This window comes from Pan paniscus, chromosome 17 (assembly GCF_029289425.2).
Source record: "Pan paniscus chromosome 17, NHGRI_mPanPan1-v2.0_pri, whole genome shotgun sequence".
NCBI lineage: Eukaryota > Metazoa > Chordata > Mammalia > Primates > Hominidae > Pan > Pan paniscus.
Window position 1 is genome coordinate 29,183,258 of NC_073266.2, and position 15,125 is coordinate 29,198,382.

The 15,125-nt window shown below is 37.6% G+C and overlaps 1 protein-coding gene across 31 annotated transcripts in view; it reads right to left on the reverse strand.

Moving 5' to 3' along the window:
* ANKRD12 (ankyrin repeat domain 12) overlaps positions 1-15,125 on the reverse strand; it is a 149,526-nt gene that overhangs the window by 16,447 nt on the left and 117,954 nt on the right. For all 31 annotated transcript variants that reach the window (XM_034943940.3, XM_055102460.2, XM_063597190.1 and 28 more), the window contains 2 exons: positions 10,218-14,938; positions 5,313-5,411 (listed from right to left, as the gene is read on the reverse strand). In XM_034943940.3, coding sequence (XP_034799831.2) covers positions 5,313-5,411; positions 10,218-14,938 — 4,820 coding nt within the window. The remainder of the gene's footprint in view (positions 1-5,312; positions 5,412-10,217; positions 14,939-15,125) is intronic.

Below are 15,125 nucleotides of genomic sequence, written 5' to 3' on the forward strand. Positions count from 1 at the left end.
TTGGGCAGTATGGCCATTTTCACGACATTGATTCTTCCTACCCATGAGCTTGGAATGTTCTTCTATTTGTTTGTATCCTCTTTTATTTCATTGAGCAGTGGTTTGTAGTTCTCCTTGAAGAGGTCCTTCACATCCCTTGTAAGTTGGATTCCTAGGTATTTTATTCTCTTTGAAGCAATTGCGAATGGGAGTTCACTCATGATTTGGCTCTGTTTGTCTGTTATTGGTGTATAAGAATGCTTGTGATTTTTGCACATTGATTTTGCATCCTGAGACTTTGCTGAAGTTGCTTATCAGCTTAAGGAGATTTGGGGCTGAGACGATGGGGTTTTCTAGATATACAATCATGTCATCTGCAAACAGGGACAATTTGACTTCCTCTTTTCCTAATTGAATACCCTTTATTTCCTTCTCCTGCCTGATTGCCCTGGCCACAACTTCCAACATTATGTTGAACAGGAGTGGTGAGAGAGGGCATGCCTGTCTTGTGCCAGTTTTCAAAGGGAATGCTTCCAGTTTTTGCCCATTCAGTATGATATTGGCTGTGGGTTTGTCATACATAGCTCTTATTATTTTGAGATACGTCCCATCAATACCTAATTTACTGAGAGTTTTTAGCCTGAAGGGTTGTTGAATTTTGTCAAAGGCCTTTTCTGCCTCTATTGAGATAATCATGTGGTTTTTGTCTTTGGTTTTGTTTATATGCTGGATTACATTTATTGATTTGCGTATGTTGAACCAGCCTTGCATCCCAGGGATGAAGCCCACTTGATCATGGTGGATAAGCTTCTTGATGTGCTGCTGGATTCGGTTTGCCAGTATTTTATTGAGGATTTTTGCATCAATGTTCATCAGGGATATTGGTCTAAAATTCTCTTTTTCTGTTGTTGTGTCTCTGCCAGGCTTTGGTATCAGGATGATGCTGGCCTCATAAAATGAGTTAGGGAGGATTCCCTCTTTTTCTATTGATTGGAATAGCTTCAGAAGGAATGGTACCAGCTCCTCCTTGTACCTTTGGTAGAATTCGGCTGTGAATCCATCTGGTCCTGGACTTTTTTTCGTTGGTAAGCTATTAATTATTGCCTCAATTTCAGAGCCTGTTATTGGTTTATTCAGAGATTCAACTTCTTCCTGGTTTAGTCTTGGGAGGGTGTATGTGTTGAGGAATTTATCCATTTCTTCTAGATAATTCCATTTTATTTGGGTAGAGGTGTTATTCTCTGATGGTAGTTTGTGTTTCTGTGGGATGGGTGGTGATATCCCCTTTGTCATTTTTTATTGCGTCTACTTGATTCTTCTCTCTTTTCTTCTTTATTTGTCTTGCTAGTGGTCTATCAATTTTGTTGATCTTTTCAAAAAACCAGCTCCTGGATTCATTGATTTTTTGAAGGGTTTTTTGTGTCTCTATTTCCTTCAGTTCTGCTCTGATCTTAGTTATTTCTTGCCTTCTGCTACCTTTTGAATGTGTTTGCTCTTGCTTCTCTAGTTCTTTTAATTGTGATGTTAGGGTGTCAATTTTAGATCTTTCCTGCTTTCTCTTGGGGGCATTTAGTGCTATAAATTTCCCTCTACACACTACTTTCAATGTGTCCCAGAGATTCTGGTATGTTGTGTCTTTGTTCTCGTTGGTCTCAAAGAACATTGTTATTTCTGCCTTCATTTCGTTATGTACCCAGTAGTCAAGTCAGGAGCAGGTTGTTCAGTTTCCATGTAGTTGAGTGGTTTTGAGTGAGTTTCTTAATCCTGAGTTCTAGTTTAATTGCACTGTGGTCTGAGAGACAGTTTGTTATAATTTCTGTTCTTTCACATTTCCTGAGGAGTGCTTTACTTCCAACTATGTGGTCAATTTTGGAATAAGTGCGGCATGGTGCTGAGAAGAATGTATATGCTGTTGATTTGGGGTGGAGAGTTCTGTAAATGTCTATGAGGTCCGCTTGGTGCAGAGCTGAGTTCAATTCCTGGATATCCTTGTTAACTTTCTCTCATTGCTCTGTCTAATGTTGACAGTGGGGTGTTAACGTCTCCCATTATTAGTATTATTGTGTGGGAGTCTAAGTCTCTTTCTAGGTCTCTAAGGACTTGCTTTATGAATCTGGGTGCTCCTGTATTGGGTGCATATATATTTAGGATAGTTAGCTCTTCTTGTTGAATTGATCCCTTTACCATTATGTAATGGCCTTCTTTGTCTCTTTTGATCTTTGTTGGTTTCAAGTCTGTTTTATCCGAGACTAGGATTGCAACCCCTGCCTTTTTTTGTTTTCCATTTGCTTGGTAGATCTTCCTCCATCATTTTATTTTGAGCCTATGTGTGTCTCTGCATGTGAGATGGGTTTCTTGAATACAGCACACTGATGGGTCTTGACTCTTTATCCAATTTGCCAGTCTGTGTCTTTTAATTGGAGCATTTAGCCCATTTACATTTAAGGTTAATATCGTTATGTGTGAATTTGATCCTGTCATTATGATGTTAGCTGGTTATTTTGCTCGTTGGTTGATGCAATTTCTTCCTAGCATTGATGGTCTTTACAATTTGGCATGTTTTTGCAGTGGCTGGTACTGGTTGTTCCTTTCTATGTTTAGTGCTTCCTTCAGGAGCTCTTTTAGGGCAGGCCTGGTAGTGACAAAATCTCTCAGCATTTGCTTGTCTGTGAAGTATTTTATTTCTCCTTCACTTATGAAGCTTAGTTTGGCTGGATATGAAATTCTGGGTTGAAAATTATTTTCTTTAAGAATGTTGAATATTGGCCCCCACTCTCTTCTGACTCATAGAGTTTCTGCTGAGAGATCCCCTGTTAGTCTGATGGGCTTCCCTTTGTGGGTAACCCGACCTTTCTCTCTGGCTGCCCTTAACATTTTTTCCTTCATTTCAACTTTGGTGAATCTGACAATTATGTGTCTTGGAGTTGCTCTTCTCGAGGAGTATCTTTGTGGTGTTCTCTGTATTTCCTGAATTTGAATGTTGGCCTGCCTTGCTAGATTGGGGAAGTTCTCCTGGATAATATCCTGCAGAGTGTTTTCCAACTTGGTTCCATTCTCCCCGTCACTTTCAGGTACACCAATCAGATGTAGATTTGGTCTTTTCACATACTCCCATATTTCCTGGAGGCTTTGTTCGTTTCTTTTTATTCTTTTTTCTCTGAACTTCTTGCTTCATTTCATTCATTTGATCTTCCATCACTGATACCTTTTCTTCCAGTTGATCGAATCGACTACTGAAGCTTGTGCATTCATCATGTAGTTCTCGTGCCTTGGTTTTCAGTTCCATCAGGTCCTTTAAGGACTTCTCTGCATTGGTTATTCTAGTTAGCCATTCGTCTAATCTTTTTTCAAGGTTTTTAACTTCTTTGCCATGGGTTCGAACTTCCTCCTTTATCTCGGAATAGTTTGATCATCTGAAGCCTTCTTCTCTCAACTCGTCAAAGTCATTATCCGTCCAGCTTTGTTCTGTTGCTGGTGAGGAGCTGCGTTCCTTTGGAGGAGGAGAGGCGCTCTGATTTTTAGAGTTTCCAGTTTTTCTGCTGTTTTTTCCCCATCTTTGTGGTTTTATCTACCTTTGGTCTTTGATGATGGGTGACATACTGATGGGGTTTTGGTGTGGATGTCCTTTCTGTTTGTTAGTTTTCCTTCTAACAGACAGGATCCTCAGCTGCAGGTCTGTTGCAGTTTGCTGGAGGCCCACTCCAGACCGTTTGCATGGGTATCAGCAGCGGAGACTGCAGAACAGCAGATATTGGTGAACAGCAAATGTTGCTGCCTGATCATTCCTCTGGAAGTTTTGTCTCAGAGGAGTACCCAGCCGTGTGAGGTGTCAGTCTGCCCCTACTGGGGGGGTGCCTCCCAGTTAGGCTACTCAGGGGTCAGGGACCCACTTGAGAAGGCAGTCTGTCCGTTCTCAGATCTCCAGCTGTGTGCTGGGAGAACCACTACTCTCTTCAAAGCTGTCAGACAGGGACATTTAAGTCTGCAGAGAATTCTGCTGCCTTTTGTTTGGCTGTGCCCTGCTCCCAGAGGTGGAGTCTACAGAGGCAGGCAGGCCTCCTTGAGCTGCAGTGGGCTCCACCCACTTCGAGCTTCCTGGCCACTTTGTTCACCTACTCAAGCCTAGGCAATGGCGGGTGCCCCTCCCCCAGCCTTGCTGCCGCCTTGCGGTTTGATCTCAGACTGCTGTGCTAGCAATGAGCGAGGCTCCGTGGGCGTAGCACTCTCTTAGTCAGGCGCAGGATATAATCTCCTGGTATGCCATTTGCTCAGTTGGAAATGTAGAAATCACCCGTCTTCTGCGTCGCTCACGCTGGGAGCTGTAGACTGGAGCTGTTCCTATTCGGCCATCTTGGCTCCACCCCTCAAGAATTCTTAACTGTAAGGTGGCAAGACTTTCTGTAACCTGGACAGGTACACAGATGAATATATACTAGGTGGTTTCAAACGTCTTATAGTCGAAATAGCTATTGATGTGTGTTATATTACCTGACTTCTTATTGCTAACAAATTGCTCATTGTCAATGGGTCATGCAGTGTTGTAAATTCTGTATTGTGCTTCTTTCTTTCATTTGTTGCTTCTCTTTGTAATTCTATGAATTTTTTAAATTTAAAAACATTCTGAGAAGAGGTTCTAAATTTCCTAGACTGTTACAGAAGTCCACAGTAGGAAAAGAATTAAGAACCTGTGCCAGGAAAATCAATCATGTATGAACCAAAGAAGTTATATACAAATTTTGTTTGCATATGAGTATGTATATATTTCTGTGAAGAAGGATCATAGTTTACACCACATTTTCAGAGGTCCTCAACCCTCCCCAAAGATTAAACATATTTTTGTAAATCCAAGTGAAATGACTTATAATTCCTATAAATAACCCGATAAAGGTTTTTCTTCCTGTAATTTCACGCCAAGACTAACCATTGGAAGGCACATACTAAGGCCGACCTACGTGGACAAATAAGCATAGCCTTTATAAGTATTTTGCCCTTTTGCCTTAAAATAGCTGGTACCAAGCAACGATTCCAAAACTTGGAAAGCCAAATGTTCCACTAGGAATCTACTGCTATAGTTCTACAAATTCAACAAATAACAAGAAGTTATTAGAGACTTACATATTAAAAATATACTCAACATAAATTATAATATGGGAGCAGCTATCCTAAAATAGGCTTAAAATTTTTCCATCTAATTAAACACAAGATAAAACCAAATCACTTCTCAAAATGGTTCTAAATTTTAAAAATCCACTAATAAAAAATTATAGGCCATTTTAATTTATTGCTAAAAACCAGTTATTTTTAGCATAAGTGTAAATTTAAACATTTCTTACCCTTTCAATACTGTGTTGCAAACGTAGTTTCATCCTTACAACTTCCTGTTGTCGAAAAAGCTCTTTAAGTGGATCTGACAGTGAAGGTGGTGGTGTAATCTAATTAAAAAGATATATATAGTTTAAAATATTAGGTTTTATTTACAATAATGGGCTATTCTTTTAAAATTAAACCCTTTTAGTGCATAAAAAAACAAATTCTGATGTCCTGTGAATTAAATAATACAGCACTAGTTATAGAACTGACTGTTACTTCTGTTTGGAAACATTGAGCACAGTTTAGATGTTTTGATTCTAAGGCCACAACAAATTTCAAAGAGCAAATTAGAAGGACTATGGAAGTTATTCCAGCGAGACACATTTTAGATCATCAGTAAGTGACAGCTCACAGACAAGGAGGGAAGGAGGAGTCACAAAACCAGAAAAGCTGGTATAAACATGGAGGAAACACTCGTAAAGATTAAAGCAGTTCAATTGTATCTATATAGTGAGGTCTGTCTGCAGACATGATAAATATAATATCAAACACTGAAGTCCTGAGTGTTACATTTAATTCTTTTATAAAAGCAGATGAAATGGTCTGAGAAATTTTTTTCAAACTTTATTACATGTAATATCCCAATGACTTTGTCTATCCATACTCCAAAAAGCTTCTGGTTCATCTCTAATTTGATATTGTAGTGTAATATCAAATTACACTACAAACCCAGAAGAGAGGTGTTTTCCGGTAGATGCTGGAGGTTAAGGAAGCTGATTCAATCTATGCGTGTAACTGCACTGTTACAATAAGATACACTGGCCGGGCATGGTGGTCCACACCTGTAATCCCAGCACTTTGGGAGGCCAAGATGGGCGGATCACGAGGTTAGTAGTTCGAGACCAGCCTGATTAAATGGTGAAGTCCTGTCTCTACTAAAAATACAAAAATTAGCCGGGTGTGGTGGCACATGCCTGTAATCCTAACTTCTCAGGAGGCTGAGGCAGGAAAATTGCCTGAACTCAGGAGGTGGAAGTTGCAGTGAGTTGAGATCATGCCACTGCATTCCAGCCTGGGTGACAGAGCGAGACTCTGTCTCAAAAAAAAAAAAGGGGGACATCTTGGCCGGGCATGGTGGCTCTCGCCTGTAATCCCATCACTTTGGGAGGCTGAAGTAGGAGGATTGCTTGAGACCAGGAGTTTGAGACCAGCCTGGGCAACATATTGAGACCCCCATCTCAAAAAAAAAATTTAAAAATTAGCTGGATGTGGTGGTGTCTGCCTGTAGCCTCAGCAACTCAGGAGGCTGAGATGGGAGGATAGCTTGAGTCCAGAAGTTTGAGGCTGCAGTAAACTATGATTGCACCACTGCACTCCAGCCTGGGCAACACAGGGAGGCCCTGTCTCTTAAGTTAAAAACAAAACTAAAAACAAAACAAAACAAAAGATATCCAAGAGATGGCAATAACCATCTGTGATCCCTACTCTTTTTCTACCCCTTGGAGAATTTGTATTTTCCCCCTTATTCTTGCTTATAATTACTGCCAGCATATTATGGCAAAGTAAGATATCTTAGCATGTTTTGGCAAGTTATAACACTTCTGGTTTAACAGTCAATTTCCACATCAAAGTAGGACAACCAGGTATTTTCCACTTCTTGATGTAGTGCCACAGGAATCATGTAACACCATATATGAAAAGTTCTTGACAAAAATCACACCTGGCTCTACAGACTCTATAATCAGCATTATGAGAGACTGAAAACATGTTAAATAACACCACAAAGACTCAATCAGTTGAAGCACAATGTGGAAAATTCTACAGGACAAATAACTCACTGGAACTGACCATTTCTCAGGCCTCTAATTGCAGTAATTCATTTGTTTAATTTCTGCGTCCTGTGAACTGCTTTAAACTTAGCATGAGTTGTAGGTAGTTTGGTGCTGTTTTAGTTTTGGAAAACCATATAGGCCTCTAGTTATTTCAAGGAATGTAGAGGACGAATATCTACTGTCTGACACTGAGGTGCCAGAGAAAGCTTCCTCAAGAGGGTAAATACCTGACCTGCATCTTAAAGGAAGAGCCAGAGTTAGAGTTAGTGAAACGAATCATGTGGGAAGAAAGGAAAAGGAGGGAGGGAGGTAATTCCCAAAAGAGGATGGCATGCAAAAACAAACAGAATGGTATCTGCAGACAACTCTAGGTTGGTGCAAAAGTAATTGCGGTTTTGCCATTACTCTCGTCGTCATTTCACACCATTTTGTCAAATTTGATGTTCTAAGAACTTAAGACCACAGAGGAGATCAGCAGGGGCAAAATAATACAGGCTGCAGTCTACTCTGTAAATGTGCTTTTCTTAAAGTATGTTCCACAGAAGATTGGGCCCACAATTTCTCTTACGATTCTTTACAATCTTACAATTCTGTGAAGATCTACAAAAATGCTTCCAAGAACAAGTTTGGAAAACACTGTATACTTGTATAAATGTACCCACTTAGAAAACTCCCAATACATCAAAGGTTCTGGTAAGTTCTGCAGTGAACCTATTTTTAGATTAACAGTGCTTCCCAAACTTATTTGACCATGAAAGCCTCCCCCATTTGCACAGGAGGCATTTAAATAACATGCTGTGGAAGAGGTATTATGTAGAACATGTTAGGGTTAAGTAACAGAGAACCATGAAAGGTCTGACAGCTTGCTGCTCTGTGTGAACAGACACCATGGGGACAAGATTGTAGGCAGGGAATTGAGGAAGCAGATTACTATTGTGTTGGTGTGAGATGGAGGAGGGAGTGAAGGAAATGGGTTCGAAAAATACTAGTGACTGGCCCAATAAACATAAACAAGAAGGAACACCTCAGAAGGACTTGAGGCTTAGTGTGAGAATGGGAGGGTGGTAAGGGACCACAGGAGGGAACAGGAAAGGAGAAAGAGAAGCAGGTCATTGGGTAAGTTCAGCTCAGTGCTGACTTACTGAATTTCTGGAGCTTATGGACATTCAGGTGGAGCTATGCAGTTACAAAAAAGAAGCCAAGGAGAGAGATCTGGGCAGGATATTTAAATGTGATAATCATTAACATAGATCACATACAGAAGAAAGGGAAAATCACCAAAGAGATACGGAGGTTTTCTGAGGAAACTTTCCCTCTGCTGTTTTCCCCATCTATCTTTTAAGTAAATCATGCTTGGAGATTTTCTCTTTCAATATCTGGGTCCCAGGAGTCTTGAGAATACTCGCTCCCCTGACAGCTTCTCATGGATGCACTTTCCTTTTATCACCCACTCTTGGAACCCCTCCAAGATTTCGGTAGTGTGTAATCAGTGGCCACAGTAGAGACTAGGTTGTAACAAATCTCGTTTTCCTCCCTGTTCATTTGATTTTGGAGATTTGACCTGCAGTTTTACTCCCCTTGATTTCCTCTGGAAAAATGGCAGCATTTTGATTAAATTATGATTAAAGTACTGGAAGGAAAAACAAACTGACTCTGGGTATGTTTTACCACATTTATTTTTTATTTTTGTAGACATCCTGTTGGTCTTGAACTCCTGGCCTCAAGTGGTCTTTCCACCTTGGCCTCCTAAAGTATTGGGATTACAGTTATTGTTATCAGGCCTGGCCTCCACTTTATAATTTCTAATGGGTTCTATAATTGGATTACATAAATGTGAGGGAAGATTACTTCATAAAATGGCAATTAGTTGGCTGGGAGGAAACAAATGGATAAAGCCATATTGGAAAGTAAGAAAAAGAATGTAGGGCCCACAAGATTTTTGTTATTCTGGTCTTTATTATTTTTCAAACTAAATTTTAAACAAATGAGTTTCAGTCCAGTAAACTCAAACACACAGCATTTTATGTACAAAGTCTGGAGTTCTTATTATTAGCTTGAATAAATATGACCCTTATAGTGATTTGCAGCTGTATAAAATAACAGCAACCACCTTAAATCTATATAGTGTTTTAAAGTTTTAATGGGCTTTAGCATATACTATTTCAACCTGCTTTGAGGTAGGGGAGACATTTATTCTTGTTTTACAGATGTGAAAACTAAGGATCAGAGATGGGAAATGAATTATTTAAGATCACACAGTGGGTCTGTAGCAAAATCCACTCTGCAGTAATATATGCAAATTGGAAATCTACAGTGCTTTCTACTATATTGTGCTATGTTTTGCTGCTTTAGTAATTCTCATTAAAAAATAAAAATTAAAAAAACTTCCCACTACATCCAGGAATATTTCTCACCTATGCTTTTAGTCTCTTTTAGAACAATATTTGACACAACTAAACTTCTAATATAACTAGACATATCCCGAGAATTGTTTCAAGGAAGTCAAACTTGAATTACATCACCTTTGCAAGAGTAAGAAAAGGTGACAGTATGAATATAACATACACACATTTATGTGTTTATATAGAGTCTGCATATGTAAACACATAAATGTGTCTATGTTAAACACATAAATGTGTTTATGTTGTTAAACACGTAAATGTGTTTATGTTACATTAAACATGTGTTTAACATAAATGTGTATAAATTCCTGGATAAATTTATACAATAAATGTATACATATATAAAGTCAACAGATTGATTTAAGGCAGCAACATAATATGGTTCACCTGAAATGATTTTTACTGAAATAGTTTGTATAAAGTTCTAATTTAAATTTGTTCTTTATAGTTATACCTGTATTTGAAGCCTATGTCACTACATATTATTTCGGCTAAAATTTCTTACTCTTTAAGGGAAAATAAAGTTGGGGAATGAAAGAAACAAGAACGTTACTAGCTTTATATCTCGACTCACTGACAGATTATTTTGCTGAAATAATCTATCTACTAGAAAACTTCAAATTACGTATGTGGCTAGCATTATACTTCTATTGGGCAGTGTTACAGGTGTATAGCAAGTGATGATGTTACTTACTGTGGGAATACAAATCTTGCTTAAGGGGTTTCCATCCAGGAGATATGATCCGTTAAATGTTACATATTCGTCATAGTACTGAGGTGCTTGAGGAATCACACTACACAGTAATTTGCGTTTTTCTTCTATTTTTTTCCTTATGTGCAAGTATTCAAAATATGGATTTGCTCTCTCTGAACTGTATGGCTGAATCTCATCTAGTTTTAGAGAATCTACAATGGCTGCCAGAGATTGCTGAGTTTTCTCTTTTGCTTGTAGTAAAGAGGGACTCACTTGCACAGGCTGAGGTACACGTGACACTTTCCTTTTCCGTGGATGGTGAATTTGAGGATCGTCATCTTCAGTTAATCTTATTCTTCCTCTAGGAGATGAGGATTCACTGTCTTTTTCTGATAATAGTGTACAGCTAGCAAGAATCTGTTTGCTTTGATTTGCCATTGTATTTGCTTTGTTTCTAGTCATTCTTTGAGGGATTTGGTTTTCAGTTTTATCATCTTCGGCATTTTCTTCTAATTCTACTTTAACTAACTGACCATATTTATGCATTTCTGGTTGAGTTGACTGCTGTGAATGGTTTTCCAGACTTGATAAAATGCTTTGTTGAGATTCCTCATCTTCTATGGAAAGCAAACACTTTTCACTTTCAGGACAATGTTTTGGATCTTGTTCATTTAGGTTTCCTTTTGGCATCCCTGCATTCATTTCACATAAATCAGAATCACACCTATTCAAATGAGTTAAAACCAAACTCTCCAGTTTGTTTTCTTTTTCATGTGAAATGACCTGAGTATCAGTTGTGCTATTCTCAACTTCATGGCCACTGGAAGACTTGTAAGTTAGTTTGCTAAATGCATAATGTGTATTTAGCTGGGTAGAGGCATCACTTCCATTAAAGTCCTTTTCTGATGGTAACACAGGTAAAGTATAAGCTTTCTCAAAGTTTGGTGATGCTTCTTGAATAGTGCTGTCAGAGTACACTGGGACAAAGGCATCTGTTTTTTGAACATCTCCTAGGACAAAAGTATTTTCTGTATCTTTTGTAGATTCATTATCAGTATCTAAAGCAGAACTAATAATCTGAACTGCATTTTTTTGTTGTAAAATACCTGGCTCTTGATTAGCAACATATGACAAAGACATATGTTTAGAAATCGATTCAGCATCTGAAAGTGATTGGCTGGGGAAAGAGCAAGGCTGCTGTGGAGGCATAAAGGATGCCGGATCCTGAGCACAAGAGTTTCCTGGCAGTTCAGTCTGGCGCAGGGATAAAAAATCAGCATTTTCTTTCAATATCTTATTTTCAGAATTACAAAAACTCTGAAGAGAGGATTCTTGATCAGGTATGTTAGAATTTGGGCAGATATAGTCTCTGGTGCTTAATGTCTCTAGTCTATCAACAGGCATCTCCCATGACTTATTCTGGATCACACCAACCTGACTAGATGGCTCTAAATGCACTGGACTGTCCATTACAGTGCTCACTGGGGCAGTATTCTTGATGAGATTTCTATCAGCTGAAACATATTTGCTGTTTGAAGCTCCAGTTGGAGAAGTTGCAAAACTGGAATGTATGTTAGATACATTTGAAAGGTCTCTTTCAGGCACATTTGAGAATACCTCAGGTTTGGGAGAAGGACTAGTATCTCTTGGCACAATTAATAAGCTACCTTGATTGCTCTCTTCTGATATTGTTTGGAATTGTTTGGTATGTTCACAAATGACAGAAGGCATGCTACATCTTCGAACTTCTATGGTAGGTCTCCCCTCGCTTATAATTAGTTTAACATCTTCTACAGAAGATGACCTAAGATGGGATGCTGAAAGTCTGTTTGCATATGGTGGTTTAATCCGCTCCGGCAAGTCAGCCAGGCTGTCCAATTCCCTTTCATGAAGAGCAGGAGATTTGGCAATTGACAAAAAAGGTGACTGGGAAAAGGACATTTGGGATTCTGAACTCTCTAACATAAAGTCAGAGTCATACTCAACTGGAGGCCTTGGGGTTGTCACTGTAGTATGGCAGGAATCTTCTGAACTAGCAACAGAAATCATGGATACAGATCTGGAGCTGAGACCCGGCTTTTCATTTTCTGATCTAGGAGACCTGTTTAAGCTATTATCTGAAACAAAAGATGACTTCCCTAAAGTCATTACATTTTTGGTGTCAACAGATTGTGATCTGTTACTTACAGCATCTTTAGGTTGTTTCTCCTTGGTATATGCATCAGTCACTTCTGAACTCTTTGACCTAGTAAGTTCTTTATTTTTGGATTCAGTTGGTGTATGCTTTGTTTTTTCTTTATCTTTTATTTTAAGTTCTAAACAGTTTCGGTTTCTCAACCGTTCTTTTTCTTTTTGCTTAATTTTTTCCTTATGTTTTTTGTGCCACTGTTCTATTTCTAGGTCTTTAAGGCTTAGCATTCGTTCAAAACTTGTCTGCATTAAATCATCATTCACTAACCTCTTTTCTTTAGGCCGGGTATCTTTTGATGCTGGTGATGACTTAGGTTTAGGCTTATCTGCTTCAGATTTTAGTTTGAGTAAGCTATTTATTTGAATTTTATCTTTATGTTTGTCTCGTTCTTTGTATCTATCTATATCTTTATCTTTTTTATCTTTTTCTTTTCCATCTGGAGTTTTCAAAGGTTCATCTTTTGTTTTTTCTTTAAGGGATAAGGGTTTTTCATGTTGTGCTTTATTACCGTCTACTATACTTGATTTTTTTTCTTCCAGTATGTGTTTGGAGTTAGTTATATTTATACTTTCTTTATCTCTAGATTTTTCCTTTTTATCTAGCTCCCTGTCTTTTTCTTTATTTTTGCCTTTTTCTGATTTACTGTATTCACTATTATCTGATTGTTTATTTTTTTTCTCCATCAAGTGCTTTTCTTTGCTTTCTGCTAGATGCCTCTCTTTTTCAGGCTTTTCTTTGTCATGTTTCCTATCCATCTTTTCTCTACTTTTCTCTCTGTCGTCAGTTTTTTTAATAGCAGCAGTATTTTTGCTCTTCTCACCTTCTTTATGGCATTTTTCTGTGTGATGCGAATATAGCTTGTCCTTTTCTTTTATTTTATCAACGCATTCACTAAGATCTAATTTGTCTTTTTCTGACTTATGCTCATGTTTTATCTTCTTTTCTTTTTCAAAGTTTTTTCTTTCCATCTTCTCAATGTCCTTTTCTTTAGTTTGAGATCGCTTCTCAGGTTTTTCTTTACTTTCCTTTATATGCTTTTCTTGTTTTTCAATGTCTATTTCCTTTTCCACTAAATGAAGCCCTATAGATTCCTCAATGGCACTCATACCCAAAGAAGTAAATTCTGAGTCTTTATCTGTGGGTATGTTTTCTCTCTCTTCTTTTAGATCTTTTATTTTTTCCTCCCTAAAAGATTTCTCGCTTTCCTTTTTAATCTTGTCTCGTTCCTCTTTAAAGTTCCTCTCTTTTGACACATGCTTTTCCTTGGTTGATTTATCATCTTTGATGTTTTTTTCCAATTTTGATTTTTTTTCTAATGTTAAGGATTCATGTTCCATATTTAAAAAGAGATCTTCAGTTTCATCACTTTTAAAAAAATTCTCTTTCCAAAATTCTCTATCAAATTCCACACTCCTCTGCAGTTCTTTGGCACTATCCTTAGTTTTGTATTTTTCCTTTTCACCTTCAATTTCTTTTTTATGCTTTTCTTTTTCCCTCTCTTTATGCTTCAATTTATGTTTTTTTAATGTTTTACCTTCTTTATCCATTTTTTTCAGTGTGCAATCTGAATTTTCAAATGTTGGACTATGATCTTCATCCTTTATTTTGGCATTTGATTTTTCACCAAATTCTAAGTGGAAATCTTTCTGATGTTTGCTTTTTTCCTTATGCTTACAAGATTTTACACTTGAACTTTCTGGCAAGAATTCAGATTCTGTATTATCATACCGAACAAGATCAGGCTGTAATGACATTTCAGAACTTCCTGGTGATAAACATGTTTTAGTATGTTCTTGTTTTAGTGGTGTTGACTGTTTTTCACTTAATCCACAAGAATGTTTGGGAGATTTACCAGTGGAAATATGAAATAAATGTAATGAAGTATCATCTTTTGGGCTAAAAGATTTCCTAAAGTTCCCCTCCTCTCTGGTCTTTTCTGAACAATCTAGTCCAGTATTTACTGTCAAGTTTGTTATTCTTGTATTTTCTTTTCCTTCCTTTTCTTGCTTTAGCTCTTGGTTCTCTTTGTTTTTATTCTGATTTTTCAATTTTCTTTTAACTTTGCCTTTCTGTTTGTGTTCACCTGAAACTACATATTCCTTTTTGGTTTGTATATCAGAATTTGATGTTTCAGGGATGACGGAACATGAAGTAGAAATCTTTTTATTCTGAAGAGCTTCTTCATCAGAACTTTCAGTACTTGAATATAAGACCCTAGATGGCTTTTGTTTTTTACTTTTAAATGATTTAGGATAGAAGGCTTTCTCCTGTTTTGCAAATAAATGAGTTTTTTCTGCTTCAGGTTCATTTTCTTTTCGTTGTTCTTTCCTAAGAATATGCCTATCATCAATCATCTTATTAATTTCTTCATCATCATCATCTTTGAACTCATACTCATCAAGGGCAGATGGAAGAGGTGTTTTACTGGGAAGTATCTGTTTACTTTCACAGATGAGAGAGTCTTTCTCTGTTTCAGAGTCAATATTTTCATCAACACTAGAAGGATTTACAGATTGAGCCTCTTCGGAATCTAGAATAAAAAAAAGAAAATGTGGTGTGGGTCAAACAAAACACAACTGCCAGAAAAATAATTTTTTTTTTCTGAGAAAAAGATATAGCTTATACAATACATATTTCAAACAATTCATAATCACTTCAGATTTATATGGAAATAATGTAATAGCAATGTGTAAGAACTCTGATAGTGTTGTAGAACA